This window comes from Mercenaria mercenaria, chromosome 7, assembly GCF_021730395.1.
Source record: "Mercenaria mercenaria strain notata chromosome 7, MADL_Memer_1, whole genome shotgun sequence".
Classification (NCBI taxonomy): domain Eukaryota; kingdom Metazoa; phylum Mollusca; class Bivalvia; order Venerida; family Veneridae; genus Mercenaria; species Mercenaria mercenaria.
This window is the reverse complement of record NC_069367.1, coordinates 1,409,775-1,426,602: the sequence shown is the minus strand read 5'-3', so window position 1 is coordinate 1,426,602 and position 16,828 is coordinate 1,409,775. Positions and strand designations below refer to the sequence as shown.

Sequence of the window (16,828 nt, the reverse complement as noted above, 5' to 3'; positions counted from 1 at the left end):
ATTATATTGTGATTTCACACATGTCTTGGGGTCATTTCATACAGTCACTGGGCGAAGTTCAATAAGTCTGGATTGTATTTTAACAGAATTATACCCCTTTGTCTACTTAGTTCATATGGAGGTTTTGCATGCAACTTAAAATCTTTCTAAGTACTAGGACTTTTGGATTGAGACTACAAAGCTATGTTAAGGGTCAGTGTAAAAGGTCGCATACCTTGAACTTGTATTTAAACAGAACTATGCACCCTTTGCAGTGGATAGTGCATACAAATTTCTGCCATTGTAAGTGCATGTCAATTACAGCAGGACTCAGGCCCGTCGCCAGCTTCGAAAAGTGGTCCGGCCATGGGACGCCGAAGGGGGAGGGCACGAGGGGGGATTTCCCACTTCTATAAAGGGGGTTTCGGTGGATCACCTCCGAAAATTTTTTTAGATTTTGGATGCCAGAAAGTACGGTTTTCTTGCATCTTGAAAGCATTTTCGGTTAAGATTTTCAGTCAATTTCATAATATTTTACGAGGATAACTATCCAACATTGAACCAATTTCAGCAGATTGCTATTAATGTTGATGTGTTTTATATTTGAGAGGAATGTGGGGATTTTGTTTGATTTAAAGCAATTATTTAAGATTAGTCCAAATAATCGAAGAAATTAGCTTTCGTTTAGTTTCGGTTAGTTTTTTATTACGCAGCGAAAATACACAATTGTTTCCAACATGAGGTTTTAGAATTTTGACCCTTACTGTGACACAGTTGTAGCAGAACTATTATAAATCTTTTGTACTAACAAGCCTTTTAAAGGTCGAGCGCGCTGTCATCAGACAGCTCTTGTTAGAAATCATCTGACGAGTTTTTCTCAACGGTTTGAAAATTGAGAACCGGAAATCAATCATTGCAAACTATCCATATTTTTCTCAGTTGGGTCAAAGAATGTTATCACAATGTAAAAACAAAAGGTATCACGCAAACTTATGGTGGCTGATTTCTGCCATTTCGCGTTTTCGCCCCGCGACCCCGCCGAGCGAAAACACAAGAATTTACTAGTTCAAATTGCGGGGGCGCGGGGCGGAAACTCGCTATTTAGCGGGGGCGCGGAGCGAAAACACGATAATTAGCGGGGTCGCGGGGCGAGAGTTAGTAACTGGTAACACGATAATTGGCGCTGCTTAAACGCCGAGTTTTGCAGCGCGCCCCCGACATTCCCAGTTTGCAAGCGAACGTACTTGAAAATCGTGAGTTGTGCAAACATTTAAAACGATTTTGAACCATTTTTGGCATTTTGTGGAAGAGGTCACTCGTTATCTTACTTAGGTGTGCTAGTTTCAACCAGGCCCGATTTTCTGCTATTCCAGTGCTGTCGTGGGGAGTGGAAGGCTGTGTCGTCAAATGCGTGGTGCGGCAAATATGAAAATATCGAAAGATAAGTTATATTGTTTATTACGACAACTATGTAATTATATACTTTTATTTAAATTTTAATAATAGTATAAATGTAAGGCATGAACGATGTTATTATTTATATGATAATAGGTATGCAGGGCATAAATGATGTAAAGTCGCCATATGACCTAAATAGTGTCGTTGTGACTCTTGTTAAGTGCTGTGTGGCGGCCGTAAAATGTCGCCCCGACTTCATCTCAGTGTTGTTATATTTTCTGGTCCTTCGGGATCATTGATTTCAACTCATTTAGATTTGAAGATTGAATACTGCTTAAGCCGGTGCTAGTGGGCGTGGGCAGTGTTGCTTTTTCCATTACTGCCCATGAACAGACTCAATCAAACCGAGTCTGCAATTTTCACTATTTGCCTTGTTCTCGGTGCTTCCGAGGGATCTGCTTTCCAGATTTTATTATGATTGTTTGCATGATTGTTATAGGATCTTTATCTATTTTAGGGTGTCTTGTGTTTGTCATTTTTATAAGCATCGGTAGAACAGGTGAGTGTTAAATAAACAAATTAAATAACTAAATCATCTTAAACTTTGATCTTTAATGACAATCAGGAATAGTTATGTCCCCGTAGGACGGCAGAGTAACTAGACCATCCGTTTGTCCGTCTGTCCGCCTGTCCGCCTGTCCAATCAATAACTCAAGAACACCAGCTCAAGAGCCTCAAACGTCCTAGGCATGATTGTTGTAAACGGTAGATAATTTCTTTTCTGAGGTCGGTAGGTCAAAGGTCAAGGTCATGCTGATCAACAGATCTGTGTCTTGTTGATAACTGTGATTAACTGAAGAGTGCGTCCGTTCAGAAACTTCAAAACTTGGTAGGCAAGTCGGACCAGGTGACAGCATACATCAATTTTTACCTGACAGTCAATACAAATCTCAACTTTTAACAGTTTAGACTAATATAGTCAGACCATTTTACTGCTCTTATTCGATCAAGCTTTTGTTTCAAAGTCTTTTTCGGGGGCATGTATTGCTTACAGTGACAGTTTTGTTATATGTTTGAAAAATTCCAACACATCTGTTTTCGTAATTTGAATCAATTAACCATAAAAACATCGTTTAAGAAATATTAGAAGCATATTCCTGGCAACAGAAATCTTTTTGCATCAATAAAATGCATTTAAGGAGTGTATAAAATGATTATTACGAGAAGTGTTAATAATGAGAAACTTATTTTTAAACCAGCTCAGCAGGATTCACGTTTATACTCCAGACTATTGTTTAAGAAACGGTGTTTCGTTTTTACAATAGATTATCGTACAATTATTTCAGATGGGCTTGACTGTTACACTTGTACCAATGCTACCCACATCTCCGAATGCAAGTCTACAACAACATGCAATGCGGGCGAGGTATTAATAAATACAGTATTTCGTTAACTAGAATGTAAATATTTTAAGAATTTCAATCGAAATTAATTGAGTTTTCGATAGTGGTTTTGCTTTCCTTATTTGTCAGATGCATTTTGTTATTTCAGATTTTGTGTTATTTCAGATTTGCTTCTCTGATCATATTCAAACACCAAATGGAATTTTATATTCGTTCGGATGTCGGCTGGATACGGTAACTTCTAATGTTGCTTTTAAAATTACAGCTAGTATTATGGATTAAATGACCAAGTCTCACTCATTAAATAACACCAGGTTTAAATGTACATATGATCATAATAATTCCATATTTTTACAGATAAGAAGTTTGTACTTAAGTGACTCTAAAATGTAATTAGGACATAGTAATGATATGGTTATAATCTATATATGAGCTGTGCCATGGGAAAACCGACATAGTGGCTTTGCGACTGCGCGGATGCGCAGGCTGGTCTGGATCCATGCTGGTCGCAAACCAACTATGTTGATTTTCTCATGGCACGGCTCATATATATATGACATTGTTCGTAAACTTCATTCGGCTTGCTTCTTCTATTTCTGGTATTCAGTTTAATTACATAGTAATTTAGAGCCATGCTTATAATTTTTTTTGAAATTATTTTGTCAAACTTTATTTCTAAATGATGGTGTTGAAGTGTTTAAATAACTGAATATGGCCAAACAAAATCTAAACAAAAAAAAGATATTTCAAATATCAAAAAAGCATATCATGGTATTTAAATTTATATAAATAAAATCTGTAAAAAGATCATTTGGAAGCAAAGAATGCAACCAAGACAAATAATAGCAGACTTGGTTTGATTGAGTCTGTCCATGAGAGGTAATGAAATGTGCAACACCTCTCACGCCCCCTAGCACTGGCTTAAGCGGAACTCTATTATACATATTTTGATTGGACACCATGATCCCAAAGGACCAGAAAATATAACAACACTGAATCCAAGTACGGGGAGACTTTTTACAGCCGCCACACGGCATTTAAAGATTGATTGCTGTTGTGAAAAGTAAAAAAAAAACTGTAATAAGATCCTTTGGAAGCAAAGAATGCAACCAAGAAAAATGATAGCAGACTCGGTTTGATTGAGTCTGCTCATGAGAGGTAATGAAATGTGCAACACCTCTCACGCCCCCCTAGCACCGGCTTAAGCGGAACTCTATTATACATATGTTAAATGGACTCCATGATCCCAAAGAACCAGAAAATATAACAACACTGAATCCAAGTACGGGGAGACTTTTTACAGCCGCCACATGGCACTTAAAGATTGCTGTTGTGATAGTTATTAAAATCTGTATAAATCTATTCTGTGTAAAAGCGCTTCCGTAGCTACGTAATTGGGGTCACTTACTGCCTGACCACATTGCGTATGAGCCTAGCTCTGTAACTCACAATTTGATATAATTATGTAAGACATCTAACCATTTCACTAGCGGAAGGTCGATGTTTCAACCAAGGTTTATTTTTATGCCAGAAAAAGAAATGCTGGAGGTGGTGCCCAGTTCCTTCCTTAACCATCAAAGTATTAAATAGTCATTCATGACATATAACCCACATCCTAAATGTCTTTCAGGAATGCAAAGCTATTGTTGCGAAGGGTAATAACGTCGGGTCTGGGTCCCTAGTTGGTAGGTCAGCAATGACAGGACCTTGCTTTGAATGTTGTAAGGAACAACATTGTAACAGACAACTTTGTATGCATTCATGTAAGTTGATCTGGTTCACACATTTCAAAGACTTTTGAAACTAATGTTACTACTCGGCTAAAAAAACATATCCTAGCTAGTTCAAATTTTAAATGTTAAGTCAGAATAAATTTGGGAACCTCACTATGTACGAACCTTTCATGTTAGAAAGTATCAATATTATCATCATGTTGTAAATGTAACAGCTGAACACCAGTTTCTACAAGTAATCATCCAGTTGGTATTTGATTGTGATTTATAAACATGTTCGTAAATATTTGACTTTTTAACAGTCTCAGAGAAAGAATGTTCGGACAGTACGGAAATACACTGCTCCACTGCTGGAGCTATGGTTGAAATGTGTTCTGATACAGAAAAGGCAAACACGCTGTGTAGAAGATTTTGCGGCTTGTGTAATTACGGCAAGTTTATCTTTAAGTGAATTCATCACCATTGCATGTTAAAATTCATCCAACATTTTGGTTCGAAATATAACAAAAAGCCAATTAATCTGAAATTGAGGGAAAATATGCAATAGATTAGTACATAGAAATACGTCATTTAATCTCATAGATATATTAACTTTGGTTTAAAGGTGGTCAATCACATTTAATCAACATTTAATGACATTTTTTACTTTTTGTATATTCTGGTAGAGAATTATTTAAGGAACAAAAAGACCGATTACATAGAGTTAGATTCCTATTTGAAATGTATATTTTATTATTTTTATAAAATTTTGTAATTACTCCCCTTTAATATGAAAGTATATGAAAAGCTGGGTATTTCCTTTTATTTCGATACAATGTCTAGTTTTACATTTGCATTTGATAGACATATCAACTATTGAACAATCTGAACCAAATTGCAAGTTTTAAAGCTGTGTGTAGCTTCTGAATTCATTTATTTCCAATCTATGTTGGTTGCGCAACCAAGATAGGCAAAGGGAGGTAATAATAAATTTTCAAACTTGCGTTTCTAATGAATTCCATCTAAATACATAATTTTTAATGCAAATATTTTACAAATATATTACAATATGTCTAATATTTATCATTTCCTTAGGCAAAGTATGTTTATCAAATTTATACTTATGATAAAATAACTCTATCTTGGTTGGGCAACCAGGATAGGAAAATGAGATTTTAAAAATACCTCCAGTGAAAATCTAATTTGTATTATGTGTTAAGTGAACATAAATTAGTGTAAATGATCAGATGCTAAAGTTTCGAACAAATCCGTTACATGGCCAAAATCTGATTATCCATCTTTAAATCATAATTTCAGAGATAAGACGCACTTCGTTTGACATATTGTCTGATGACATTTTGTTAGTGTAAATTGGTTTTGAACAGATAAATGGTCGCACTTGGTGCGCAGGGATATCATACAGAGACCAGTTTAGTTTAAATGTAAAAGTTTGTAGAAATTTAGATATATTGAAGGAAAACTAGAAACTGTTAATTAAAGAGATATTGGCCATCTCTTTTGCTCAAAGTTTATTTCTTTCCTTTCTATTTAAATGGACGTAACTTAACTAAGTTGAATTATAGTATATAATCGATATCGTCCAGAAACAAGTAATCACTCTTTCTTTTAAATAGTCAATGGACACTGGTCAAGTTGGTTTTCATGGTCAAATTGTCACGTAACTTGCGGTACTGGACTACAAACACGCGCTCGCAATTGCACGGAGCCAGCACCTTCAGGCGGAGGTCATTTTTGTGGGGGACAATCACTCGAAACACAAGACTGTACAGAGGAACCTTGTCCAAGTAATTAAGTTTGTACCATGACTCTAATGAGAGAAATAAAATTTTGCAATATCTACCTTCTTAATATAACAAATCTTCTTACGCAATACCTGCAGTTTTTTTATATTGCACATTCTTAAAAAAAAAATGTGTTCATTGTAGACTACCGACATATAGATAGATAGATTTATTTCAACATAAAATGTACAATTTACATGGCGACTTATAATTAAAACATACAATCAAACAATAAACAAACATGTATGAATTAATATAGCCATGTCAATCAACATTATATGTTAAGGATTACACAAAAAAGAGTTAAAATAAACTCTTATTTCCATTGTGGTCCTTAAGATATAGTATTGTATGACATAGGAAGAATAATTTATCACAGTAAAAAAATAATCACAGAAAAATACCCGAAGATAAGTTTGTATAAAAATCCTATGCTTAAAAATGATTGACTAGTATAAAAAATGATTGACTAGTAAAAAAACACAATGCAAAAATCTATCTATAATGCAATCTAACTAAAAGTCATATTAAGCTTAAAAAATGTTCCTTAACCTTACGTTTAAATGAATACATGGTTGTGGCATCCCTAACATTTTGTGGCAGACTGTTCCATAAACAACAACCATTATAAGCAAATGTTTTTTTCCCAAAACCTTTGACCACTGGGAGAGCATATCTCTTACTATCTGACATTGAAAAACCTGTACCATCAAGGGAGGCATTTGCCTTTGCTCTGAACCTTGTGGGATAATCATGAACAGTATTGATAGGGGTAAAGTGTTCACTTAAATATGAAGGAGCAATATTAGAATTTATTTTATAAACATGACAGAGAGTTATTTGATTAACTCTACTTGAAACTGGTAACCAGTTAAGACGTGAAAAATGCTCAATTCCAATGTGTGACATGGGATTTAAATTCAACACAAAACGTATAAGTTTATTTTGTGTGACCTGTAACTTGTGTTTTAATTCCTGTGTTAAACTATTAAACCAAGTAGAAGAGGCATAGTCGAAATGACATTGTACAAGTAATGTAACTAAGAGCTTTTTTGTGTGCAAAGTGAGGAATTCACTTTTACGGTAGAGGAATTTTAACCGAGCATTGGATTTCTTAATAACAGACCTAGCCACTGACTCAAATGACAAACTTTGATCAATGGTTGCACCAAGATATTTAACTGAAGATTTGGATTCAATAGTTTGACCATTGCAATTTATATCAAGATTACCATGTTTTTTAACCTTTGTACTGACCCAAATAAAATAGATTCTGTCTTACCAAGGTGAAGAGATAGTTTATTACATACAAGCCATTGACTGACAATATTCAGATCCTGACTTAAGAGATTTTCAATATCACACTTGTTTTTGGCAGACACAAGAATTGCTGAGTCATCAGCATAGAGAAGCAGCTTGTTTTTTACAACAGCTGACATGTCATTCACATAAATAAGAAAAAGCAGAGGCCCTAATATAGATCCCTGGGGCACACCACATGTTATATTGGCAGAAGAAGACAAAGTACATGATATTTCAACCAATTGGCGTCTATCAGACAAATACGAAGAAAACCATCTGATAGAGGACTCTGTGAGACCCAATGCTCTTAGTTTCATTAAAAGAATTGAGTGGTTGACGGTATCAAATGCCTTTTGTAGATCTAAAAGAACCATACCCACAAGATGACCTTTATCCATCTGAAAACGAATATAATCTGTGAGGTGAATAAGGCATGTATCAGTTGAAAACCCATGTCTAAAACCTGACTGATATTCATACAAAAGACTATTTTGCACAAGGTACTGTTCTAACTGATCATAAATGACTCGCTCAAAGATCTTAGATACAATACTAAGGATAGAAACTGGACGATAATTCCCAACATCCGTCTTATCATTCTTTTTGTACAAAGGCACTACACGAGCAGACTTAAGTTCATCAGGGACAGTACCTTGTATAATTGACAAGTTTATAACATGTGAAAGTGGACCAGCAATAATAGAGGCCGAGTCTTTAACAAAACGTGAGGGAATCCCGTCTAAACCTGTCGCCTTATTTGGACAAAGATTGTTTAGGTATTTCAAAACCTTATTTTCAGAAACAACTGAAAATGAAAAACTATCAGGCTTTACACCTTTAGAAAAATAAAAATTAAAAGCAAAATTCATACCAAAATTATTAACACAGTTTGGTAATTTGCTCACAAGTTTATCTGCAACAGAGGTGTAAAATGAGTTAAATTTTTCTGCCACCTTAAGTTTATCAAAACAAATGTTACCATCAATGGTCAGACCAATATTACTTGAGCACTGATTATTCTTACTTGGTAAACCTAGATCTTTTAGGCTTTTCCATAAAGACTTAGAGTCATTTTTATTGTTTTCAAGAGAAGATTTAAAGAAGTTCTTTTTTGCATTCATAATAACAGTATTAGCCTTGTTTCTCGAGGACTTGAAAAGATTAAAGTTTTCTTCAGATTTGACATTCTTGAAATTATAAAAAGCCTTATCCCTAGCCTTAATACATTCTAGAACTTCAGAGTCAACCCATTCTTCAGTTCTTTGTTTTATGCGAACAGATTTTAGAGGAGCAATGGTATCTAAAGTAGAGACAAAAATTGATTTAAAATTATTCCAAGCACTGTTTACATTATCACAATATAAAACATATCAACGGCATGCTCTCATGAAATAAAATCTTTATTTATCTACAACCAGGTAGAACCTCATACTTTTCAAAAAAGGTGAAACAACTACTTTGGAATGGGTTGCAAACGAGCAAATATTTTTTTTTAAATATGTATACATGCAATTTTAACATCCTTATGGCAGTTACCGTTTCTTTGAAAGAATATTTACGGTGTTACATTGAATTAGTTGTTTTTGTTTACTTCTTTCCTCGTTTGTGAATTAAAAGCAATGTGTGATTTTGTGACTTTAACAAAATATGGGCCGTTGTAGTATAGTATCTCGCGATCTGTTGAGTCATTGTGTATGTTCCAAACTGATCTGATTAAAACGGTTTTATTACTATAGATATTTATATGTCAATTTAAACGGATTTAATGTATTCGCAAACGTATCTCATAGTACATGGATCATGGGCCGGCTGGACACCCTGGGGAAGTTGTAGTGCTACATGTGGTATAGGTTTACAGAGAAGGGATAGATCATGCTCGAACCCGTATCCTGCAAGGTTTGGAGACCATTGCTACGGAGATTCGAGAGATGACAAAATTTGTCTTACCAATGCATGTGCAGGTAATATCTATAATGCATCTTTTCACTGAGTTGTCAATGCAAAACATTTCTGAAGACCGTTACTGATATAATACTTTGTTAGATTAAAGATATTAATGAAAAAAGTATGCATCTATATATGTATTAGTTGATTATTGTTATTTGAAGTTATTCGGATTATATGTCATTCATGTATAGATAGCTCAATCAGCCGTCTTTTACCCATTTTTCCCAATAAAGAATTATATAGCATGCCTTAACATTACATTTATAAGCTGATACATTTCAGACGGTGGTTGGGCGGACTGGACAGTCTGGGGCACCTGCAGTAGAACCTGCGGAGATGGTATCAAAACACGTTCAAGGACGTGTGACAATCCACTACCGTCAATTCAAGGAAAATATTGTCAAGGCGATCCATATCAAGTTGTAACTTGCAGTGTTAAATCCTGTCCAGGTACCGTATTTTGTTCATGTACAACTTCTGTCGCCGCGAGAATGATATATGTTTTTATGATATATCTGTATTAATTCTTTAAAAAATTCGGCTTGTATTCACAAAAAATATGAACAGGCAGACCAAATTATGTATGACTTTCATTAATATGAATGATCTGACAGAGTTCTATAAATAACACACATAAAAACTTCACGAACTTCCTTTTTAACATCGATAAACATTGAAGATTTCGCTCAAAATCAAAACACAAGAAAAGGTAAATGTATATAATAAAAGGGTCGTCATAATAGTAACTACAACTGGGATGTTGTATTCGACTCTCTTGGATTTTGCGAGGTCAGATCACACTTGGCGTTTCGGCGCCTCCTGAGATCCGATCTGGCAAAAATCCACTCGAGCCAAATACAACATCCCAGATCAAGCTACTTTTATAATAGCCCTATTGTATTGAATTTTTATAAGCGTGCTAAGCAGCTTCTGCACTTGATCATTTACAGTTATGTATATCTTTAAAGCGTCAATATAAGGACCTGAATTTTCAACGAGAGATGTGATGTATAAGACAATATATTTACAACAAACCGAAAGTAGGGATTCGACTTTTATTCTAGAAAGAGTTCACCATGTGCAAAAATCTTTAAAAATATCCTGTAAATATCCTTTTTAATCAGCAGGCGAAATTTTGTCATGCAGTTAGAAACTTTTTTAAACTTTTCACCCTTGCTGAACTACCATCGACGTATGAAACTAGGAGCCTTTTCTAACAAAGCCGTTTTCATTTGTTTCCATATCGGCCACGTTTTGATTTCATGGCATTGATATTGTTTATAGCATGAAGATTTGGTCAAGCCCTGTTCACACTATATTGACTGAAGCGTCTAAGTTGTACTTATTAAGGATAAACAGTTAATCCGCCACTTGTTATTTTGCCAATATTTCGATATCACTCAAAGTACGTCCTCATCTTTAATAAGAAACAAAAAGAAAAAAAAGAAATGTTTTGTTTTTCGAAAAGGAGTGTACCAGCTGTAAAAATCAAAAGTGTACAGATTGATTATTACTAGACAATGGTTAAATATCGCGCGGTTATTTAAGAAATAATGTATGGAAAAATCGCGTTTAAACGTTATTAATATACGAAAAGAGGAAATTATTTCACAAGTAAAGGGCGTAGCCCGAGTGAATTATTCTTGTGACGTATAACCGATTTTGAGAGTATTAATTTAAGTAAAATAACGACTTTGCTATACATTATTCGATTCTTACATGACCTTAATATAAAGCCGTAGATAAAGTATCGTAGCGCTTTTGGTCAAAACAAAAACATTCACGTCATCGCCCGTTAGCGTGACGTCATGTTAGCTTAAGCGTGTTTGAACAGAAACGAGCAAATAAGATAAAATGTTCTTTTCAGACAATATACGAATACGAATTTATTTACTTTAGTATATATATATATATATATATATATATATATATATGTTTGTGTGTGTGTATTCTTTTTTTTTTGCAGATGACCCTTTTCGCTAGTTTGTAAAGTCTTGATATTGGAATGTATTTATATGATGACTCCGTTTGATTTTATGGACATTTTGAATAGTCATAACCTACATTTTCTGAGGGTACGCTAATTTTTAAAAACTTATATATGTAATTGGTAGCATATTGTCAAAATAACAAGTGGCGAGTTTTATCTGTTTCGTTCAGTATATTTTGTAAAGGATAACGTTAATCATCAATATGTATATGCCCCCACCCCTTCCTTTAAGAAGGATGGGTATATCGTTTTGCAGATGTCGGTGGGTCGGTCGGTTTGTAGACCAATCCGTTTCTGGATGATAACTCAAAAATGCTTGGGCTTAGGATCCTGAAAATTGATAGGAAGGTTGGTCATGACCAGCAGATGACCCCTATTGATTTTAAGGTCAGTATGTGAAAGGTCAAGGTCACAGTGACCCGGAATAGTTAAGCGGTTTCCGGATGATAACTCAAGATTGCTAAGGTCTATGATCATGAAAGATGATATGGAGGTTGGACAACACCAGCAGATGACCCTTATTGATTTTGAGATCAGTAGGTCAAAGGTCAAGGTCACAGTGACCAGGAACAGTAGACCGGTTTCCGGGCGATAACTCTAGAACGCTTGGGCCTATAATCAGGAACATTGAAAGGGAGATTGTTCATCACCAGCAGATGGCCCCATATTGATTTTGAGATTAGTAGGTCCAAGGTCAAGGTCGCAGTGACCAGGAACAGTAGAACGGTTTCCGGGCGATAACTCAAGAACTCTCAGGCCTAGGATCAGGAAAATGGATAGGGAGATTGGTTATGACCGGCAGGTGACCCCTATTGATTCTGAGGTCATTAGGTCAAAGTTCAAGGCCACATTGGCTTGGAACAGTTAAATGGTTTCTGGACGATAACTTGAGAATAGGCCATGGGTCATGTAAGATCTTAGAGAAGTTCATCATGACCAGCAGATGACCACTATTGAATATGAGGTCAGTAGGTCAAAGGTCAAGGTTACAATGATCCGGAACATTTAGACCGTTTCCAGGCAATAACTTGAGAACGCTAGGGTCATGAAACTTGATAGCGAGGTTGGTCATGACCAGTAAATGACCCCTATAGATATGGACATCAGAAGGCCAAAGGTCAAGGTCACATTGACCCGGAACATTTAAACACTTTCCGGGCGATACCTTGAGAACGCTTGGGCCTAGGATCACGAGACTTAATAGGGTGGTTTATCATGACCAACAGATGCCTGCTATTGATTTTGAGGCCAATAAGTCAAAGGTCAAGGTCACATTGAACCAGAAAAGTAGAACTATTGTTTACAGTGAGCAAATACTTTCTGTTCCTTGTGTAATTACTGCATCAAGTGGGGGGTGACATTTCGTGTTCGACGAACTCTTATTCCTTCTCAAATTTTAACCTTACATGTATGTAGAGACAAACGGAGGATGGGGTACTTGGACTGAGTGGACACAGTGCAGCGCCACATGTAACACGGGTATGAGATCACGTTTAAGGGACTGTGATAGTCCAGTTCCATCTGCCGGCGGGCGATCATGTCCAGGAAGTCCATATGACGGACAAACTTGTGTCATTAAACCCTGCCCGAGTAAGTTATATCAATAATTGACTTCACGACTTATGACGCCAAACATTATATTATACATTTAAATGTAACAAGAGCATGTGCAATACACTCTCGATTATGGCTCATTTTTACTGGATATGTTCTTTTCAGAAGTACGCAGCCGCTCTTAAGATGACGTTTGACAATTATCAATAAAAAAACTGTTAGGGTCATGTACGGATCTCAAACAATCATGCACTAAAGTGACTTTGACAGTTGTTTGACTAAGAGCTCTCCAGTTATCGGTAGAAAATCCTTTTAATCCTTTTTGTGCCGTCAGTAAATGGTATACAGACATAAATAGGAAAATGGGAAATTGACATGAACAAATGGTTGTCTCATAATTACTGTTTCAAATAGTTCTCAATATTTTACTATATATAGACTTACTTTCATTGCAATTGTTTTGCTGAAGTCACATGACAGATCTATGCTGGACATTAAGATAGCATAATGGCATAACAGAAACTTACCTGATGCACCATCACTGCAACTTGGATTTTTATTCATTGTTTAGTTGATTTTCCAATGTTTATTTTTTTCTTGCATCAAACATGGCACCAACTTTCCTTTTGATATTAGTTTACCTGAGCCAAAGGTTCAATCTTAGCTTTTGTGACCGCTTGATGTACGTTGTCCGTCGCGTGTTGTCCGTCGTCCGTCCGTCAGCAATTTATAAAAAAGATCTTCTTCAAAACTACTGGGGGGATTTGCACCAAACTTCACAGGAATTATTTTTGGGTGACCCCTATCAAAATTGATCAAAGAATAAAAATTCATACAGAATCTTCTTGTCCAAAAGCACAGGCACAAGGGCTTTGATATTTGGTATATAGCATCATCCAGTGATAATCTACCAAGATTGTCACAATGTTTACCTCTAGATTGTTAACAGTCAAATTGGTGACGAAGCATGTCATGGGCGTCGGACGCAGGATGATCACAATGGCCAATATTGAAATAAACAACTAGAAATAAATTGTGTGCACATTTAGCAGTTATGTTGAAAACAAAAAAGATTATATTTCTTACTTCTTGTACTTCTTGTCATTGTCATTATTATAATTGTTATTAGTCCCCTACTGGTTGAAAACAAGTTTTCGCGGACTATAAGATTGCGCTTTTCTGTCATTCATTCCGTAAGCTTATATGTATCAATATTCTTATTAAAAAGTTTCCACATAAAAGCCCATATGTAGGAACGTCCGTCTGTCCGCAGTCTCGTATCCGGTCTATAACTCTGTCATTCATTAAAGGGTTATGATAATTATAACATGGCACAAATGTTCCCCATCATGAGACAACGTGTCATGCGCAAAAGCCGGGCCACTAGCTCAAAAGCCAAGGTCACAATTTTCGGTCTTTTCCTATCCGGTCTATAACTCTGCCATTCATTAAGGGCTTTTTATATTACTTTACACAAATTAACTCCATGAAAAGACAATGTTTCATGCAGAACTTTTAAACCCCTAGCTTGGCAGTCAAATGTTAATATGGCATGAACATGTGCTGTTTCCTGTCCGGTCCAGAACTCTGTCATCCCTCAAGAGAACACACTTACTTGGCTAGATTTTCCTCATAATCACACGACATGTCATGCACAACACCCAGAACCCAAGCTTAAAGGTTAAGTTAATACATAGAGATCATTTTTTCTCGGTCTGGTCAATAACCTTCTCATGCGAAAAGATTTGAAATATCAGTTTGCACAATTATTTCCCTAGATGAGAAAAGATGTCTTGTGAAAAAGCCATACCCTTACCTTAAAGGTAAAGGCCACACTTGGCAGTCAAAGGCCAACGGGCATTTTTTCCTGTCCGGTCTTTAACTCAAAAATCCTTAAAGGGGTTTTAATATTACTTGGCACAAATGTACCCCATGTTAAGACGATGTGTCATGCGCAAAACCAAAAACCCCTAATTCAATGGTCAAGGTAATAATTAGAGGTCAAATGTCGATAAGGTTTTTCTGTATGACCAATACTTTGCACAAATGTGCCATACCAAGACCCTAGTGCAAAGGTCAAGGTCAACCTGAAGGTCAAAAATCAACATTTATCTTTTTCTGACTAGTCTGTAAAACATTTTTATATAAGCTGATGTGTGGTATGGACACACTTGATAAAATTTGTTGGTGTATTTCTTCAGAATTACTTCCCGTTTATATGACGATTTCTTATCGTTCTTTTTTACTCATATTTTCCCACAAATTTCACAAAAACTGTTATCAAAATTGATATTAAATACTGATTTATATTTATAGATGTTATGAAACCATCAACAACTGTAGAAGTCTGTATAAAATTATGCAAAATTTAGTTTAAGTTAAGACAGCTATCAGATCATTATATTACAATGAGGTGCCTTCCAATAGGGTGGTGGGGGACATTTAATTCACTTGTTATTATTATCGTTGTTATCATTATTATTAAAAACAAAGAATGCTTCAAAATTAATTATTAAGTAATCAATTTAGCTGATTCATTTTTTCCATTTTAGTCACTATTGGTGTGTTTCCTTACTTATTTCAGGAAGGCTTTCCGCTTTTACTGCAAAAGAGCCGAGTGACGGATATTGCAGAATATATTTATCCCACAAACATCTTTTTAATGTAGATGTGCCTGTATTAGCTATTGATTTCTGTTACATATCATTTAAACACATTGTATTGAATGAGGGAAATCACTATAATAATGGTAATTTCACTTGCTTGTATCCAGGTCTGTATTATTTTGAAGCTTATCTTACTGCAAAAAATAAAGGGAGTAACACTTTCGCGTGCGAGATTCAAAAAAATTCTCACCCTGTAGTCGATTTTTATCAAGAAAATCCAGCATCAACTAGCGATGGAACTCTCTCTACAACAGGATCCACCACCTTGCATCTTGTTAAGGGAGACGTTGTTAATGTACGTTGTACACACAGAAGTTATAATTTGCACTCTGCCTCAGCGTTCAGTGGATTCCTCGTTAGTCCGGATCCCTAGCTGTGTTTCCGTCTTGAGTTGTTGATAAAGCTTATTCTGGCGATGTCTCTTTTTGTTTGCAGATACATTTTATTCCTAAATTTTGTATTTTCCACTTCTTTTTTTTTGAAAATTTGTTCCCATGTTATTCTCTAAATAATTGTAAAGGCCCTCTAGCAAAATAAACTAACAGAAATGTTTAGAGCATCTTATCTATAAATGAGCCGCGCCATGAGAAAAACAACATAATGCATTTGCGACTAGCATGGATCCAGACCAGCCTGTGAATCCGCGCAGTATGGTCAGGATCCATGCTGTTCACTTTCAAAGCCTATTACAATTATAGAAAACTGGATGCGCAGGCTTGTCTGGATCCATGCTGGTCACAAAATGCACTATGTTGGTTTTCTCATGGGGAGGCTCAGATCCTTTAGTAGAGTTACAGTTTATTTCCGTTGAAACTGGAGTATACGTTTGTTTCAAACATATTTTACGAGACAAAGTTTTGATAGAATCTCTGTGCAGATCGACTGGAATGATCATCAATGGTGTACTGTATTTGACTGACATAAAAAAAATAATTTTCCATGTACAGCCTCGTAATAGAGATACCCAAGGGCATTTTATTTTCCCCTGTGGGGACGCTAAATGATACCACTTCGCTAAATGATACAACTGACGTTAAATGATACAAAACGGACGCTAAATGATACGACCAACGCT

The 16,828-nt window shown here is 35.7% G+C and overlaps 1 protein-coding gene across 1 annotated transcript; it reads left to right on the top strand.

Moving 5' to 3' along the window:
• The first annotated feature begins 1,484 nt into the window (after positions 1 to 1,484).
• Positions 1,485 to 16,299, top strand: LOC128558381 (A disintegrin and metalloproteinase with thrombospondin motifs adt-1-like). Its single transcript, XM_053547356.1, has 10 exons — positions 1,485 to 1,936; positions 2,724 to 2,803; positions 2,946 to 3,014; positions 4,411 to 4,543; positions 4,816 to 4,944; positions 6,127 to 6,297; positions 9,387 to 9,557; positions 9,826 to 9,993; positions 12,950 to 13,127; positions 15,676 to 16,299. Exons 1-10 carry the CDS (start codon positions 1,852 to 1,854, stop codon positions 16,124 to 16,126), a joined length of 1,635 nt encoding a protein of 544 aa, XP_053403331.1. The 5' UTR covers positions 1,485 to 1,851; the 3' UTR covers positions 16,127 to 16,299.
• The last annotated feature ends 529 nt before the right edge of the window (positions 16,300 to 16,828 follow it).